Source organism: Plectropomus leopardus, chromosome 4 (assembly GCF_026936395.1).
Source record: "Plectropomus leopardus strain MGB_pleo_1.0 chromosome 4, ASM2693639v1, whole genome shotgun sequence".
Taxonomy (NCBI): domain Eukaryota; kingdom Metazoa; phylum Chordata; class Actinopteri; order Perciformes; family Serranidae; genus Plectropomus; species Plectropomus leopardus.
Genome location: NC_142179.1, coordinates 37,143,698 through 37,163,089, shown reverse-complemented (window position 1 = coordinate 37,163,089; position 19,392 = coordinate 37,143,698). Strand labels below are relative to the sequence as shown.

The window sequence follows — 19,392 nt, the reverse complement described above, 5'->3', positions numbered from 1 at the left end:
GGTCGATCTTCGTTCCTACCCTCACCTATGGTCACGAGCTTTGGGTAGTGACCGAAAGAACAAGATTGCGGGTACAAGCGAGCGAAATGAGCTTCCTCCGTAGGGTGGCTGGGCTCTCCCTTAGAGAAAGGGTGAAAAGCTCTGTCATCCAGGAGGAGCTCGAAGTAGAGCCGCTGCTCCTCTGCGTTGAGAAGAGCCAGATGAGGTGGCTCGGGCATCTAAATAGGATGCCATCTTAAATTTTTATCAAAAGTAGTTTGATTTAATTAATTTTTCATTAATTGGAATTAATTAATCAGCTAATAATTTTAGGTGTACTTGTATAAACTTTTGGGTAGTTTAATTTATTACAAAATATCATATTTTATAAACTCTTCTCCTGTTTTTTTTTAGTGAAAATGTTATTTTTTTTTAGTGACTGACGCTTCCAGATAAATGTAGTGAAGTAAAAAGTAAAATAATTCCATTTGAAATTTAGAGGAATATAAAGTGGCATGAAAAGAATAGACTCAAGTGAAGTACAAGTACCTCAAATATGTACTTAAGTACAGTTGTGCTGAGTAACATTCCAACACTAAAACATACGGACGTTTTTCTTTTATGTCAGATTAAGTTATATCATAGTGCATAGTATAATAAACATAACATTCTTAATTTTTTTTTTTTTTTACATGAAATTTATGTCACACTGCTTTAAGCTGTGAAATGCTGAGCATGCATTCATCATGATGACTGGGTCATGAGGCTGTTGTTGTGGTTTGGATTGCTACATCATTGTTGAATCGACAGTATCAGGGTTTTTTTTAGGTTTTTTTTTAATTGATTTGTTTCAGCTCCAGAGGAATGCAGTGTTTTCACTTTGACAGGTATAATGCTGGTAGGCTTCTGTCTAGACAGAGAAGTGAGGGAAAACAGTGAACAGTCAGACTTGATGTGATATTCATTTACAAAGACATGCCAGAGCCACTGTTAATGACAGACTGTGTTTGCTCTGTCCCTCCATGACTGAACATGTCAAACCTCAGAGAGGGGTCACAAGGTAAGGGAGAGCTATGTTTGTGGGATAGTTTGGAGTTTTTTTTAAGTAGGATTGTATTGGTTAATTATCCATAGTCAGTATATTACGTACAGTAGATGTCAGTCAGCAGGGCCCCAGTTTGGAGGAGCAGACTGGAGACTGACAATGTACTGCTGTGGATGTGGGGTTAGGAATTTAACAGATTATCGCCACCTAAAAAAAGTCCCACCTAAAAAATTTTAAAAATCAACATCAGCTTCACTAGATGTTATATAGAGAGTATTTTCAGCACTTAACCTTTCTGTCAAACAGCCCATTCCCACGGGTAAGCCATTTATGACTTCAGCTCCCCATCTACTCTCTCACCAAAGCAACGGAAGTCCATTAACATAAACAATTATTTTTAGCTCAGTGTGCCTGGGGGCTGCTGGTCTACCGCTGCCTCGATCTGTTAGCTAGTTTGTGTTACTGTGTTACTTTGACAAAGCTGAACTGCCCATTTTCAAGGCCAAAGTTACACAATAACAAACAAAATAACTGTTTGAGGCAGCTGTAGACCAGCAGCTCCTGTATTCAGCAATGTTAAATCACTGTTTTTTTCAATGGAGTCTGGCTTTGAAGAGAGCAATATAACAGCATCAGTTTGCCTTTAAAAATCACTGTCTGATATTAAGATAAAGCAGTGAAAATACTCTCAGTATAGCCTACACTTAAACTGATATTTTTTTCAGCTGGGACCTTTTTAGGCGGCTAAAACACGTTTTGTTATTGGCCCCCATCCACAGCAGTAGATTTAGTTTCTATGCTGGAATCCTGCATGCTTCTCCAAACTGGGGGTGTGCCGGTTGTAATCCAGTATGTGACATACTATCTATGGATAAGTACTCCATAACCCCCTACCCCCCCCAAAAAAATCGGAACTATCCCTTTAAGATCATGTTTGGCTGAAAAGTTTCCTATGAAATCTTTGGCTGCGTGTCATAGAAGCCCAACAAAAATGAGCAGGTGGGAGTGGGAGAATGAAAGCAATTGTTAACCATTTCGTGTCTGCGTATCTCAGGAAGAGGAAGTTCGTGCTTGAGTTTTGACACACGGTGAAACTCGGTGAGCCTAAATCGAGACTCCTCACAAGTGCAGTGGTTTTCAACGTGGGCGACAGCGCGCTGATAAATGGGGATGTAGAATGGGAGCCGGTGGTTGATCCCTAAGAAGCCTGAACCAGCTGCATGGAGGAAGACGGCTGCTGCTACTGCGGGGGGCGGGCGGGATTACAGCGGAGGAACACTTTCCAGCCTCTGCGGCAGCAAGAGAGGCCACCCCGGCGGATGGCCCGGTGTCTGGCCGTGGCGCTCCTTCTCATGGTCTCGTTAGCGGTGGCGGTGCTGGTTGTCGTCACGGTGGTGCAGGGAGGGCGAGGTCAGCAGTCCCCGGACACACAGGTAAGCTTCCAGAGCCTTCCCTCAGCTCAGGCGCTGTTGTTAACCATGGCGGGCCCGAGTTATCATTGTTCGTTAGTTCTTTGAGGTAAATGTTTGCTAGTTTTAAACCAGTGTGACGCAGTTGGTCGATAGTCGTTAAATTTGCTGCTGTGGTTTGATTTAAATTCAAATGTTCCGCTATCATTAAGATATTTTACGCTTCTATTTGCTTTCTACACGACTTTATTTCCTGTTGCGGTGAAAGTTGGATTTAAGTGCTTTGGTAACCGAAGCCCAGTGAAATAAACTGTGGTTTATAGAGTCACACCGCAGCAGTTGGCTTAACAACTCAAATGTAATAAAATGCAGCTATAGCAAGAAATAACCTAGTGTCAGTGTCTTTCCAAACAGCACGAGCTACAGTTTTTACGTCGACCTCTTCACCCAAACTAATTTTTGGGTGTCTACAAAAAAGCGTTGCTACTTTTTAATAATCAGAAAAAAAAACAAAACAAACAAACAAAGACAAAACCTGACCAAATTGGCTTGATCAAAAACGTGGGTCAGGACAATGAGCAACTTCACAAGAAGTGACCCCAACAACTTAGTAAAATGTCACAAAACCGGTACCTTTAAATTAGCAACAAAAAGGAAATTAAAACACAAAACTAAACAAAGAAATGACAGGAAAAAATGCTACAAATTAAAAGTTATATATTCTGCAAAATATTTTTAATATATAATTCTAATAACCATAAATATGTCCTGGACATTTTTTTTCCTTTTTTGTGGATACTTCTAATATTTCTCTCTGCATCCTTTTTTAACATTAATTTTCAGGTTGTTTTCTCATACTTTACTCAACTTTTATCAATTACTCACAGTTTACTAATTGTCTGAGAATTAAACATTTTGCTGAAGTTTCAAAAGTTCAAATACTTGTGAAAAGTGTCTTAATGCAGCACAAGAAAAACTGATGTCCATTCAGGTCGCAAAGGTTAACTCATCATTTCTCCCAAGTTTTAAAACTTCAAAGATGCTTCCAAATCTTTTAGTTTCACATTTGCCTTTTATAATGCCTTGTGGTTCATGAGGAAATTGGCTGGGCTGTTGTTGATTACTCACCAGAACAGGCGCTTAAGATTGTGGTAATGACTTTCATTTGTGGCCAAGCCCAGTTACAACATCATCCCTCCTCACAGACTCTTAACTCTATGCATTTAAAACTTTGACAACTGAGCAAACTGGTTTGATTTCTTTTGGAAACGTGGCTAAAAAGACACTGAGAAACTTGGCAAGAGGTGTCCCACAAAGTGCAAGAAATTTAGACAAAAAAGACCTGAAAACTAGTTTTCAGAGACAGAGAGAGAGAGAGAGAGAGAGATTTATAATTATTTTATTATTATTATTAACTATTTTATTTATTTTGTTTTGTTTACCTTTGTTTTTTCTTTTGTTTGTTTTTGTTGGGCTAAATTTCCAGGTAATTTTCTTGTTACTCTTAATTTGTAACTTTTTCCAATGTTTTTGAAAGAAATTAAGCCAATTTTCTCTGGTGTCAGAGGGTTAATATCCTGTGTCTGCTCATCAGTCTTGTCATCTATTTTTTCTTACAATTAGATCTCTAAAGCATTTAGGTTCTGCCCAAAACAAGACACTCACAATATAAGTTCAGTAATATAATATGGGACACTTTTTGGAGGATCTCAGAGAAACGTCCTACATGTCTAAAGACTTCCTTGAGTTTACTTATAGAACTTGTTTTATCGGCCTATCTTTGCTATATTTCTTAGAAGGAAATAACTTACTTAATTTAGAAACTTCAGACCTTCAAATACATCAAGTGTGCCCTCCTCACTCCATGAACACATTATTGATTTAACCTAACTGTTCATTAAAAAGATTCTCTATCTTTTCTGCCATGTATTCCCTGTTTTTATTTTCACTTCCTGTAAGGTTGATGCCATATGTTGTACAATGGACGTATGTGTAATAGTGATGCGTTATTATGAACTATTGTGGCTGATATAGCCTCACAGAATCATCTTTATTACTTTGAGTTACAAGAATATGCTGTGACAGGGTGGCACACAATAGCACTATTACTTAAGATTTTATGGCATCTGGTAGCCTGCAAACATTGTGGTTTCACGTCAGAAAAATCTCCAATTTTGGTCTAATTTTTTTTGTCCCATTTCACCTGAAAGCATCAAGCACTCTCTCAAAACCCTTTCCTATACAGTTTTTAGCTGCAATTATTATTAAAGAAAATCAACATGTCCTACCTGGCAAGTGCTGGGATCAGTGTTTTTTTTGCCTCATTCCAGTTATGTCAGACCAATCAAAATAAAAAAAAATAAAAGTCTTGTGAAGGACATTGAATTGTTGTTGTGTGTTATTATAATATATTGGATCATTAGCAACTGTGTAAACTAGTGTCTGTTTATATATTATAATTATTTAAGTAAAAAAAAAAACATAATACAGTCAAAGTTGTGCCATTATAATGAACATTTGCTACTAGGGATGCACAGTATTATTATTATTATTATTATTATTATTATTATTGTTATTATTATTATTATTATTATTTTGCTGATGTCTGATATGCTGATATATAAAAACTCATTTGGCCAATAACAAATATAGATATAGCCACTTTTTTCTCCATCTAACTTTAGTGATCATTGAGTCTCGTCTGTTGTGGAATTAACATCATAGTACTCTTATTGTGATGGCCCACCAGCAGATGGAGACATAAAATACAATGCTTTCCAATGTATGTAATATATATTCATTGTGCAAAATAAGAAAAAATACTTCAACTTAGGGTTGGGGTTTTGTACATGTTCACTTATATATAATTATAATTTTAGAATATTTTAGTTTGTGATATTGGCAGAAATCAGCATGATGGCAGATTCTGATATTTCAATTGAAAACCGATATCAGCCGATACTGATGACATGCCTATATTATAGTGCATCCCTACTTGCTGCATTTACAGTATTGTAGTGTTTTTTTTGACTGTGTCATTTCGATTTCTTGTATCATTACTGTTTTAACGAATGTTGCTAAGACTGCTTTTTTGTCTTCACAGCCTTTGATGCAACCTCACAGCCTCTCATCAGGTACATTTTTTAGTCAGTATTTCAGTGACATTATGTTGATTTCTGTACAGGAAAGATAACATGAGCTTGGAAAATAAAATCATTTATCAATGTGTTGAACGTCACTGTGGATCTCTCTTGTAGGTGACGGCATCGAACAGCAGCAACAGAAGGACTTCAAGAATCCAAGTGTGATGCTAACAGGTAAAACAGTGCAGCAGTGTGAGGCTGAAACATTTAGGCTTTAACTGGACATTCTTAGAAAGACACTAATGTTTCTTTACTGGGGTTTCAAAGGCTAAAAATAAAAGTTTTGACTCAGCATTCTTTAGAAAAAGAAAATGAAGAACAGCTTTGAAGTAAACGTACGTAACCAGTTTCCACATACAGAACAGAGATTGTAATAGTCTGCTGTATAAACTCTATGTTGGTGTTGCATAATATTTAAACAATTTTCACCTATAAATTACAGGTTATAGTGTATTTAAGTGTATTATGAACTCTATAATCCTACTACAGAGACTGTATTAGCTTGTCGCTCCTCCCACAGCATTTTTGCATTTTGCTTTGTCCCAGAAGCACATCTGATAGACAGAGGCAGTCCCAGGCTTTATTAACAGCTCTACTTAAATATGTGGCATATTTCATGGTATAAATGATTCATTCAGAAGCAGAAAACAGTCTTGACTTTTTACCTTTCTGCTCTCATCTTAAGCTCCTCGAGGCAACAACACGGTTGGGGAATATCTTGCATGGGAGAGCGTCCTTGGAAATGCTTTCTGTAACGGAGGTTTCATCTACTCCAGCGGGGACCTGGTGGTGCCCAGGCCCGGCATCTACAGAGTCTTCCTGCAGATCACCTATGAGAACAAGCATCACTTCAACTGTCATGGCGATGAGCTGAGACTCAGCAACTCGGTGTATGTTTTTCAGGATACCTACCAAGACGATGTGCGTCTCCTGTCCTCGATGGAGACAGTGAGCTGCAGCATGGAACAGTGGAGTAAATCCCTGTACACGGCCGGCCTCTTCTACCTGGAGGCTAACTCCAAGCTACGCGTGACAGCACTTTACCCCCAACTTATTGCTAATACCAAAGAATCCCAGGTTTTCTTTGGTGCTGAGCTTCTGCCTCAGTAATCTGGTCACAATCAATCTGATTTCACAGCTGTTTGCTCCTTCAGCTCCTTGGAAAGGAAGACACGAGTGCAGCATTATGATTTCCTTTTACTATTACTGCTCATGAAAGCTCTAACCCCACTGATGAATATGCAGCAGCATGGCGCTCCCAGTATCTGCTCCACTGTAACTTTATCTATTTGAAATTATAAACTGAGTTTGTTTTGTTTTTTAACTCATTAATATCTGCTCACAGAGACATACAGCGCCAATGATTTAACCATGATACACAAGTCCAAAGAGCACATATGTTTTCTTAACAGCATCTCTGACATTTGTAACTTCATAGCCATCTGGCAAAATCAGTGCACTGTTAACTGTGTTGAATATATTCTATAACTTATTTAATGTTTGAAATAAAAATAAGCATTTTGTCATGATTTTACCGTAGTACAGAAACAAGTTAAAAATAATTGATCTTTAGAAGACTAATGGACAAGTTTGAAAAGTTTTTTATTAATTTAGGAAAAAAAAAATTCCAGCTTCTTATAGGTGAGGATTTTCTGTCTGAAGGCCCAGACTCACCAAACAGACATCAGAAAACTAGCTGCAATGAAACCCACCTATCTATGGATTGATCGATCATACGATAGATCCATATTAGGTATATCAAGTGAATTTAAGAAAATTATAGATATACTTCTTTGGATGTTTTTCTCTTGTTTTTTTTTTTTAAATAATATTTGCTTAAACACTCCAGTTGATTCTTTTTTATATTTAAAGATGTCATGACAAACTGCTTATTGTATGATAATATTTTTTGTTTTTAAGTGTTTATTGGTATGACTGTAGTTTAGCATTAAGATTCATTCTTTAGGGAACACAAATTTCCATAGAAAGTTCTGCAGAATTCTCAATGTTAGTTTTGAAGGTGAGCATTGATCAAGACAACATTCTGTGCTGTCGATGGGCCTATAATTAAATATCCAGGACACATATCTTGCTCTAAAATGTTGAACAGACTAACAAATTGATCAATAAATGGCACCATTGCTAAGCCACAGCCCCATGGCTTTGCCCAACCTTTAAACATTACTGTAATGAAGCAACATGGCTGTGTTATTGTAGGAAGGATTCCAGTGAACATATCCAGAATCAGCTATGAAAACACAGCTTGTGTCTAACACCAACATGTCTCTAAACATGCATCAGCTCAGCCTAACATGTTGCCGAACTAACACCAGGTGCTCTTGGCAATAGCTGCTTCATGGAATCTCTCTGGATTCTGTGGAACTAATTAGACATGTCAGCTTCCTTATTGCAGTGAAAGTTTAATCTTTTAAAATGAAAAGGATAATTTAGTAACAGTCAGGATAGTCCAGTTCCCAGAAATAAATGTTGGTATTGTACGATTCTGCAAACTTTTAACATGTTATATTTGCACATTTTACACGTCATACGGGTGTTTCCGAAGTAACATACTATATGAGCTGGCTCTACCATCAGAGCATGAAGGGAATTATGGTGATGTAAGCAGGACGCCTGCCAGCCTGCAAACAACTGAACCTGTTGTGGCTTGGGTGTTTTGTAACTTTCTGTAGGTACTGTGCCTGCAAACTCTGCTGGCCAAGACATGATCTTTTCCTAACCAACACCAAGTGATTTATTGTGCCTAAGCCTATCCATGTTAACCATATTCGATTCCAACCCACGGCCCTTTGCTGCATGTCTTCCCCTCTCTCTCTCCTTTTCATACTACTCCTGTCCTATCAACTCAAAGCAAAAAAGACCCCCAAAATAATAATAATTTTAAAAAATGATGTGCAAATGCAGTGTACCCGTGGTTTTCAGAAACGTACAATCTCAACATTTTTTTCTGGCAATTGGTATCGTTGGAAATAGCAAACCCTATTTTTTTCGGCCAATCCGTTAGTCTTTGTTTCCGGGGCTCCCATGATCATGGAAAAGCCATGGAATTTCACAATCTCATTTTCCAGGCCTGGAAAAGTCATTGAATTAGTAAAAATCATTAAAAGTTTTGGAAGTGAATTTTGTTGTGTAATAAAATTCTCCTGGGGGTAGCCTTCCACGTAATGTAACATAACAGCAAATGTATTTCCTGTAAGTTAGCTATTGACACAACGTAGCTCTGATAGGGCTTGATTTCGGGCTGCATGATATCAGAATTAGTATCAGAATTAGAATCTAGTTTTATTGCCAAGTACATTTACATATACAAAGAATGTGACTTGGTGTTTTGGTTCAAAACAGTTAACATAAAGGAAGAATAAAATAGTGAGTTTAAATAGAATAGAACACAAGATAAAAAAATATAGAAGCAATTTAAATATCTAAAATGACAAAACAGAATACAAAGGACACAGAAAGAATGCACAAAAGTGCAATGGAGGGACTGTACAGTTTTTCAGAAGTAGAGTTGCAGTGCAGATATCTTAGGTTTAAATAATTAAGTTGACCTTAAGTGTGCAGTGTACAGAAGTCCAGTCCAGTGTGCGTTAATGTAACGCATAAAAACATCAAACGGCATTTGCTATGGGAAGGGAAGATTTCCGGTGTGTGTAGAGTGAAGTGAAGCACACGCTTTTCCAAAATATCAATTTTGTCATGAGTTCTTGAAAAATCATGGAAATGTTTTTTTTTTTAATTTCAGCCATGAAATTATGTGGGAACCCTGTTTTTAACAAAAAAATGTTTAATTAGGTCATTCTTTTTTTTAACTTGTTACTGAAAATAGTAAACAGTTGCAGTGTTTGCCACAGAATTAGAATCCTTGTGTGGCAGAAGTGTGCTCCCCTGTTTTCCATTCTGTGTCCCCTCTCTAAATTCAGATGTTTTTCAGATGTCCATGAACACTGCAGAGGCAGCGCTCCCCATGAGCTCTTTTTTTCCTCAGTTGCTGTTTGCAGAGATTTAGTTGCAGGGTGGATAATTGATCTGTCGAACCAATCAGAGCTGATTAGATCAGTGGAAGAGAGGAGCAGCTGCTGCAGAAGCAAACTTGTACACTCAGTGCAATAAATGGTTGAGTTTCACTTTCACTGCTGCTCCATCTGTGCCCAGAGTATGCTCTGTGCTGCGAGAGTGTGGCACAATCAATAAATTAACTATGTATGTATTCCAGTAGTGCTCCTTAAGAACGGCCCAGAACCAAAAATATAAAATCAATACGTATTGGCAGGTGTTTTAATGGTGGTGGGCCGCCACAAATAAATGAAAGTGTGAGAAACCCCAAGTTGGTCAGTCGGTTAAACACTATGGGAAAACTTTCACTAAAATTAAAAACGAGCAATTTCAAAAAGGCGATATCTATTGGAAACTTGTAAAGTGTTAGCAGTAATAGTCAAAAACTTAAACAGTTTGACTCTTGGCTAAAGTATCTTCCATAATCATATTCCCATGATAAGAGATAAAGTGAGAGGAATGCTATGATGTTTACAGTGCAATGTCCAAGGAAAGATTGGCTCGGGGAAGACAGGCAGAGACATGATTGGCTAGAAATAGTGACGTAGGAATTTGTGAATAAAAGGAATGTTAACAACGCTTTATAACACTAGTGCCATCAGTATTGAGGGAGGTAGAGTCCTGGCTCAGTTTTACTGTAGTACAGTGTAGATTTGATCCCAGCAGCTGAATGTGATAAGCGCTGCAGGACAATGTTGGTTATAAGTACACAACCCAAAAGTAAACATGAATAAACAGTTCAGATGTAGTGAAAAAAAGCATGAATCACTGTGTGTTGCAATAGAGGCTTTGAGAAAGAGTAGTAAACAGCTCAGAGTTACCGGCAGACACACTAAACCCAGCCCACGCTCACACACACTTGCTGTCATAATCACTGTTACAAACCAATACATTCTTCTAGTACCAACATAACCATGCTTAGAAGTAATGCTGGAAAATGATGCAAGTCATGTTAAAAATGATGAATAATCATTTTATTGAAAACAGCAGTATGTTTGTGTAAACAGTTTGCAGCAGACTCACATGGTGACTATGAGGATTTTTCCAACCAAGGAAATGACAAATCACAGGTCGAGTGATGGGTTCACTGCAGGCGTGATGTAGCAATATGCAATTTAACCCTGCAAACACAGCCATGCTCTTAAGTATTGATGGAAAAATGATGCAACTCATGTTCTGTTCAAAATGATGAGTAATGATTTCATTTCTAACAACAGCATTTCTGTGGGAGAAGTTTATATCTGACCCATGCACAATGCCAAGGAAGCTACTATGAGAATTGTACTTTAACCCTTTGACATGTGAGCAAAATGGTTTGAGTTCTTTCAAAAACATGGGGAGAGGGCAACTTAACAATACATGGTCCAAAAAAAGTTACAAAAAAAGTACCTGAAAATAAGCAAAGAAAGAAAGAAAAGACAACTCTTAAACAAAAACACCCAAGAAAATGACCTGAAAAAAGTGAAGAAAATGCACATATATATTCTGTAATATAATTTAAATTATGTAATTATAGTGATTATAAATATATATTTTCTGGACATTTTCCCTAATTTTGATAATTTTCTAATAATCCCCCCCCCCCCTTTTCAAAATCAAATTTTCATGTCATTTTCTTCGTCACCCTTTACTCATTTCTTGCAACATTTCTTGCCAAGTTGCCCGTTGTCTCTTTTCCTCATGTTTTTGAAAGAAACCAATACAATTGCCTCAAGTTTCAAAGACTTAGATTAAATCATATTATATAATTATAACTTTGGTCAAACGTACCTATTGAAACAGAATTTGATGGAAATGTAAAATAGATTTAATGCAACCTGTGGAACATCTGTATGCCATCAGCTCTGTGTGACAGCTGATGGCTCAGAGTCAGATGGATAGACTGTCACAACAGTGTGCTGTAGATCTGCTGATGGATCACAAAAGGACCATTATAAACCTGCTGGATTTGTGTGGCACTGTTGTGATGTGCTTACACAGGCCTATTGAACAAGGTGAAAGATGTCTTTTTGTATTTTATTTGGTCTGAGTTGGTGCTGTGAATGTTTTTTTTGAAAGAAATAATATCTGTGTTTTTTTTTTAATGTACAGTTTCTTAAATAAATCAAAAAAAATTACAAATCAGGGAGGTATTTCCTTCAGTCAGTGTGGAGACAAAATGCTCAGGTTCATTTTTGGCCTGACTCTTTTATGGTGAGCCAGTGCAGAGATGCTAAAACAGGAGAGTTATGATCTCACAGTTACTTTATTCTTATCATTACCAAGCCCCAAAAGCCCCAAGATATCTTGGGGCTTTTATGGCCTATATTTGAAAGGACAGCTAAGAAGATGACAGTAAACAGGGCTGAGAGAGAATGGGGATGACGTGGCAAAGGGCCGCCAGTCGGATTCAAACCTGGGGCCGCTGTCATGAGGACACATAGCCTTTTAAATATGTTGCACTCGCTCCACCAGCTGAGCCACCCAGTGCCCCACAATTACTTTATTCTGTTATTCTATTCTATTCTATTCTTCTCAGGACATTGTCGATCAATTTGTTCCTTTGACTTCATGTCATTGGGCTGTTTTTCTGTTTTAATTAGAGCTTTCTTTCTCAAACTGTAAAGCACTTTGAATTGCATTTGATTTGTTTAAAAGGTACTTATATATATATATATATATATATATATATATATATATATAAAAAAAAAGATTAATTGATTGATTTCTAAAAGTAGTAGTGTACTGGGTGTTTTACCCGCGAGGTGCTGTTGTGCGCTTAAATAGGCCTGTTGAACAAGGTGAAAGATGCCTTTTTGTGTCTGATTGTTTAGTTGATTGTTGCGGGCACTCTGTACTCTGCACTCCGTACAGTTTCCTCAGTTCCTGGATAGATCGTGGATACTCCATGACCATTAAGTCATCAACATTAATCATGTTTTGGGACTGATTTTCTTCCTTTGTTCCACCTATCCTGGAAACTGATTAGCTTTTTCTTCGTGGAATGTTCCTCAGGATATTCAGGAGGATTCATCTTTCTAGGAAACTAGAACAAGTTGGGTGATTCACAGCAATAATATTGTGTTGCTCTGTTTTAAGTGCATAACAGGCCTATTGCTAAGCTGTCCACTTTAACCCCAGAGGACTGAATAAAGAGTTGGATTTAAATCATTTTTAAAATGGCTTTTCATGTAATATTTATAAAAAATGTCTTATACTCTGAAATGTGAATTATTTCTTGGATCATTAAAAAAATGTCAAAAGTAAGCTATCTATGTGTTATTAAGTTTGTGTGTTTGTAAGTTTAAATCATGTGCAGTGTCAACCCCAGAAATTTCTCACAGGGGTAGCCAGATGGGGTCAAAGAAAATTTTAAGCACCAAAACCAAACCAAAAGCCATAACTGAAGTTTAGGAATTCAATTACGCTGTTGAAGTTTATTAGCTACTTGAAAATTGTGTCATTATTGAGAGTTAAGGAATCAGATACTTTGATTATTTTACAGTTAATGTCACAAATAATCTGATGTGCATAGACAAACACCAGTAGAGTTAACATTTTGAGTTCCACAACAGTCTGGTTTATTCTTCTATCTATTCATGTTAGGTGACTCTTTGTTCTTCAAATAGGCTAGATGTCCTTTTTATTGTGGTCAGAGATCCACAGACATCCAAAGTCTAGGTCCAAGGTTTTCTTGCTGATCAGGAGCTATTGGTTGCAGCTGTGATGTTCTCCCTCCGCTACAGTAACCAGCCTGGCTGGGAGGTTATTGGTGCACTTCACAGACAAACCCTGCACTGCTGCTGTCAGTGTGTGTCAACAAACATGTAGCTAAGCTAAGCTAAGCTAATGTTAGCAACAAGCTAGATAACAATGGTGTAGCCTAAATAACTGTAAGGTTTGGCTGTAGTGTTAGATGTTATGCAGGCTAGGCTGGGGGTTGGGGTATTGGGGTTTGTTGGGCTGCATTGCTCCTGTTTCAAAGGTTGGTATTATTTGGGAGTCAGGTTGCTGCCAAGGACCTGTTTCATTGTGTGCGTGAACTTTTGTGGGTAAACTGTGTGTGCTGCTATAGCTGCCCAGTTTTTGGGACATGGTGTTGTTTGTTGATAAGTGTTGTAGAGGGATACGGAGCCCCTCTGGTGACATTTCATCAAAACAAAAGGGTGGCCACAAGTTAATAATGTGTGGCTATGAGATCATTTATGTAGTCATCTCCATGCTGTTTGTCCATCTGTGTTTTGTCTGTCGTCGATCAGCTGTGTAATCAGTGATCACTGTGGTCCAAAATTGTATCCTCTTCAGACTATCTGACAGAGAGATAAAGAACCATCAGCAGCAATGTTTGTTATGTGCATGGGCCACTGGTGCATGTGTAGGACACGTGCACTGTCCATAGCATTGAAACAACACTGAGGTGTTAATAGCCTGCCTGCGCTGCATTGTAGTTCTGACATAGCTCTGACTCAGACTTTAGGTTTTGTCAAGCCAGCTCAGTCAAAGAGAGCCTGGCTATGTTAAACTTGCCTTCGTGGTACAACCCCCAGATTGCCACCGAGCACCTATTTCAGTGTGTATGTGTACTTTTGTGGGTAAACTATGTGCTGAAGCTGACAGCCTGAAAATGTCTGAGAGCATTTCAATAGACAGTGAAATATACAGCTGCTCTGCTCACAGCTGCTTGTTGACACGTTTGTGGATGTCACAGCACTGTCCATGCTTCTGATCACTTTCTCTTGGACCTCTGTACTTTGCAAATACAATAACCTAAGTAATGCATTCCTAATGTAAAATCTAGCACGTGGTTGGTACTTAAAATATATGCCTAATTGTGTGTGTGTGTGTGTGTGTGTGTGTGCATATCTAATTGTGTGCGTATGTTTGTGCATGTGTGCTTTGTAACTAATGATCCCAAGGGCCTGTCATAATAGACTGCAATGGGGTCCGTGGTTACTAACTTATGCCACAAGGGTGAGACTTTCTGGCACAGTATTAAACTGGTTTAATGTCTACTTTAAGGACAGGGACTACTTTAGGTCTGTTGATATTTATACATTTGAGTGGACAAACATGCCATGTGATGTTCCTCAAGGCTCCATTCTGAGACTTCCTCTGTTGAAAATCTACATGCTTCTATTGGCTCAGATTTTGGAAAATAACAAATATGTTGCAATAATTATGCAGATGACCCACACATTTGCATAAACATATCAGCAGGAGACTATGGTCCAATACAAGCTCTGACTGAGTGCACTGAACAAATCAATGATTGGATGTCCAACAATTTTCTTTGATTAAAAGGAGGAGGAACAAATAAATGTCAGTGCTCAGCTTTAATTGGCCATGTTAAAAAACAGAGACCAAGCCAGAAATTTTGGTGTAGCCATGGACTCAGACCTTAATTTCTTCTATAACCTTAACAACATATCTAGAATAAAAGACAACTGTAATAGTGTCTTTACTAATCTCTCTAAAATCAATCACACAGCTGCAGCTGATTTAGAACGCTGTTGCTCGAGGCCTCTAAGGAGCTGTTTACATGGCAATGGCTCTTGCATGAAAAGTTAAACTTTTTTTGCAGTTTGGCCTTTTATTCACATGACAACAGCGTTTTGGGGGCCTGATAAAGCAAACTTCTGTATTGCAATTTAAAAAAAAAAAACAAAAACACAAGTAAGACATTTGTAGTGGGGTTGTTCTTGTCTAAATGGGCCTAAGACCACACATCCGCAACAATGTATGAGTGATTAAGAGCACTCGTAAAAGGATAAGAGAAAAAAACATTTTGTCTCAAAAAATGATTTTTATTGTAGAGTGTAATTAAAGTCATCATCAACTCGAAACTAAAGTTTGGCAGTTTGACACTTTTGGTGTGAAGCTTGTTCCTTATGAAGGTAAGGGATACAACAGCGTCTTGATTGATATTTACAGAGCAACGTCCAAGGACAGATAGGCTCGAGGAGCAAAGCAGAAGTGAGAGGAATGACAAGAATGGGAGTCAACAATAGAATTTCAACAGAGGAATAGAGGCAACAAATCTTTATTATTTGGCCAGCCTATTACTTCTGTAATCTAAGTGGTCACAGATCTTAGTGTAACGCTGGTGTCGTCAGTATTAAGGGAAGTAGAGTCCTGAGTCAGTTTTACTGTATAGTATAGATCCAAGCAGCTGAATATGATTAGACTTAGGCTATGTTGTAGTGACAACCCATTTCCCATAATGCCTTGTGATGAACTGAGTAGATTGTGGTTTGCAGTTAAGTTTGCTGTTCCAAAATACAAACGTTACTTCTTAACATGTTAGTTTATGCTAGGGCTGCTCGATTATGGCAAAAATAATAATCACATTTATTCTGATTGATATTGAAATCATAAATTATTTAGTGATTGTTTTAACATGATTACTCGTTGGCCTTCAGAACACCATGCAGTTAATGAAGATTAACTCTGGTGTAGGGGTGTGTGATATGACGATATTAGATCATGAACAATTACAGTGTGTCCACGATCCGCCATTACGGAGAAATCATTGTATCGTGCTATAGTGCACATGCTGTAGTTCTATGCTCTATGTCCTACATTTATTTTAAATGAGGTATATTAACTGATTCGTGTTACAGTGTCAGAATGGGTGCCGCTGCCATTATAAAGACAAGAAGAAAATCATGAAATTGAAGTGAAGATATTACAGTGATAGACCGAGTGTTGCTGCAATGACAGAATTCTCTGTTTATCAGCGGAGATAAGACAATTCACAAACTATTGTTATGAAGCTTGGCTCTGATGATGGCCACAGGCAGCACAGTCTCCGCCAGTCACACAGGGACGTTCATCCCAGGGCCTGAGTGGAGCTGCAGAGGGAGGATGTGTTAATGATCAGTGGGTACAGCTCCAGAGAAAGCAGATGCCCTCCACTGTGTGACTGTGTTAAATGTTGTAAGTGTATTGTTCTGCATTCTAACATATTTCAGGGTTGCCACCTCTCATGCTCCTGGCATTTGACACACGTTTTCACCATCAGTTTCATACTCTTATGAACACAAGCAAATCTCACGCCAAAACACTGTGACAGTAGAATGGTAAATGGGCTGCACTTCTATGATGCTTTTCTAGTCTTATGGGCCACTCAAAGCGCTTTCGCATTACATTGTCACATTCACCCATTCACACACACATTCACACACTGGTGGTCGAGGCCACCGTACAAAGTGCCACCTGCACTCACACTCCGATGACGCGGCATCGGGAGCAACTTGGGGTTCAGTATCTTGCCCAAGGATACTTGGACATGTTGCCCGGAGGAGCTGGGGATCAAACCACTGACCTTCCGATTAGAGGACGACCCGCTCTCCCTCGGAGCCAGAGTTGACCAGAAGTGTTGAACAATCATGTAATGCAGTGAAGGATTGACTGTAGAATACAGCCGATTATTTGACAAAACCGAGCTGCGTTTCATTATCATGGAACAAACAGCTAATCGCCCGACACTGCAGCACGGTTAGAGAATGACAGACAGACAGACAGAGGCTAACATCTGTCACTTTAATCAGCAGCTGGAGAGCTGATGAAAGCCTCTTGAGGAAATGTAGCATTTATTCACTGACAGATAGTCTGAACTGTTCACACAGCCACGTTTCATGTCATACTCTCTACTCCTCTCGCTGCAGCCTCGCTGTCACATTTGCCCTCCCCACTAGTGCTTGCTGTCATTTACGGTCTCTCTGTCGCTGCACACACTGTCTGAAACTAAAATGAGACAACAAAGTTTTAAAACAACCAGAGAGGCAATGTGGCTCTCTGCTTTCAACCCATGCTGAAACTTCTACTTGGACTTTGGGAAGGCCAAGCACATTCGCAAGAAAGGGTGCGCTTGATTTACAAAATAAAAGACAAAACGGAAGCAACATTGTTAGACTCATCATGCTGCACATAATCGTTTTATCTTGATTAGCTTGTTTAAAAATCGAGGGAAGTCAAAAGGGTAATCGAAATTGAAATTTCACAATAATTTCAAATGCACACAATTTCTAGCCTACTGATGATATGGCCATACCGTTCATATGTAATCAAATACAAAAAAACTATATAACTTATGCATTTAGTCTTTCAGCATTTTCCCTTATGCCGCCCCCCATGTTCTATTAAGTATAGACCGCTTTATATTCCTCATCTGCAGCGTTTGTTCAGCCGCTGAAAAAAACAGCACTCTTATTTTTTCCCTCTTTCTGACTAATTTGATCGTCTTTTTGTTCATCCATTCATCTGGGCTTCATATGTACCAAGGCTGTGAGCACAAATCGAGGCTATGTAAGCCTATCTTGAGTCAGCCTTGATTAGATTAGATTAGATTAGACTGAGTTAGTGGAACGACTTGAGGCTTAACTGGAAGATGGCGCCAGTTAAAGCTAGACATTTTCAGGTGAGCTTGGCTTTCTCAAGCTACGTTGATGGAATAACCCCCAGATGTAGTGAAATAAAGGACGGATTACTGTGTGTTGCACAACTCAGCAGGTTTGATAAGGAGGTTTGAAGAGTAGTAAACAGTTAAGAGTTACCGGCAGACACACTAAACCCAGCCCACGCCCACACACTCCTTCTGTTATGAACACTTTTTTGTCCAGACATGTTATGATTTACTTTCACCACAGCTAAAAACACTAACATTTTTTTGAACAGGCTGGTGTGGCCTTTCCAGTCGTCAAAACATAGCTATGCTCTGAAGTAATGTCGGAAACTGATGCAACTTGTTTTCAAAATCATGAATAACCATGTCATTTAAAACAACAGTATGTCTTTGTGAACAGTTCACAGCAGGCCCATGGTGACCGTGCAGATTTTTCACTCACTCACTCACTAACTCACTGTTCTCTACTTAGTGTGTATTAAATAGTGAACTATACAGGGATAATTGATTATAATTATATAATTGAATGAGATTTTGGACACTACACTGTAATTTTCTTCCCACGGAAATACAGAACCACAAAGCAATATGGTATACAACAGTAAAATGTAGCGCACATCATATGTACACTCAAATTTGCTGCACATTGTGGGTATTTTATTATGCACCGTGTAGAGGATGAAATTAACCACTGAGAATTCAAACACAACAACAAAATGGCGAACACACAATATGTTGCGCTATTTCCATTTCCATGAACAGTTTGAAACACAGCTAGAGTTCATCGATCTTATGCTATAATTAGAGTGGTAGGATAACTCCAGCCCCGATTCGGCGATACAAGATTTAACTCTTATCCTAGAGACTGACCCCAGAGGTGTACTGGTACTTTTTGTCATATCTCAGTTCAGTTTAATTTTTTATATACTAAAAAGTAATTCAGGGGACCTATTACCACCACCTAATTAAATGAATGGTTACAAGACAAAAATTGAAATTTATTGGTTCATAAACCTTTTGAATTGCAAATGAACTTTGGTGAGTTGTTTTGATGTAATAATTTTTATAATACCATCTACTTAGTAATATTTGCAAAATTCAAGTTGCAGTAACCTAATGAAATTAGCTTGATAATTTATCTTTTCTCCACCTTCAATACAGGATTTCAAGTCGCCTCCCCTGACTTCTTAAGATGACTGTAAACAGTATGACTGTGTGTTACGGACCTGCAGACCAAACAACTATGAAACAAATTGCATTTTCTTACTTAAAAAAATGTGCTTATGCTATTAATTAAGTGCTACTTTATAATGCCTTTGATTTTAGAAGAAAAGCTAATTCCCCTTATTCAATGTAGTGTGC

At 38.2% G+C, this 19,392-nt stretch overlaps 1 protein-coding gene across 1 annotated transcript; it reads left to right on the top strand.

The window, feature by feature from the left end:
• The first annotated feature begins 1,972 nt into the window (after positions 1-1,972).
• LOC121944538 (lymphotoxin-alpha-like) lies at positions 1,973-12,893 on the top strand. Its single transcript, XM_042488361.2, has 4 exons — positions 1,973-2,457; positions 5,537-5,567; positions 5,691-5,750; positions 6,262-12,893. The coding sequence occupies exons 1-4, from the start codon at positions 2,245-2,247 to the stop codon at positions 6,684-6,686; spliced, it is 729 nt and encodes a 242-aa protein (XP_042344295.1). The 5' UTR covers positions 1,973-2,244; the 3' UTR covers positions 6,687-12,893.
• Positions 12,894-19,392: the final 6,499 nt, after the last annotated feature.

Bases quoted from the DNA above. Each gene is read 5' to 3' on its own strand.
- LOC121944538 (XM_042488361.2), top strand. From the start codon at position 2,245: ATGGAGGAAGACGGCTGCTGCTACTGCGGGGGGCGGGCGGGATTACAG. The intron at 5,568-5,690 runs GTACATTTTTTA...TCTCTCTTGTAG, and splicing joins ACCTCACAGCCTCTCATCAG to GTGACGGCATCGAACAGCAG. The intron at 5,751-6,261 runs GTAAAACAGTGC...TCTCATCTTAAG, and splicing joins TCCAAGTGTGATGCTAACAG to CTCCTCGAGGCAACAACACG.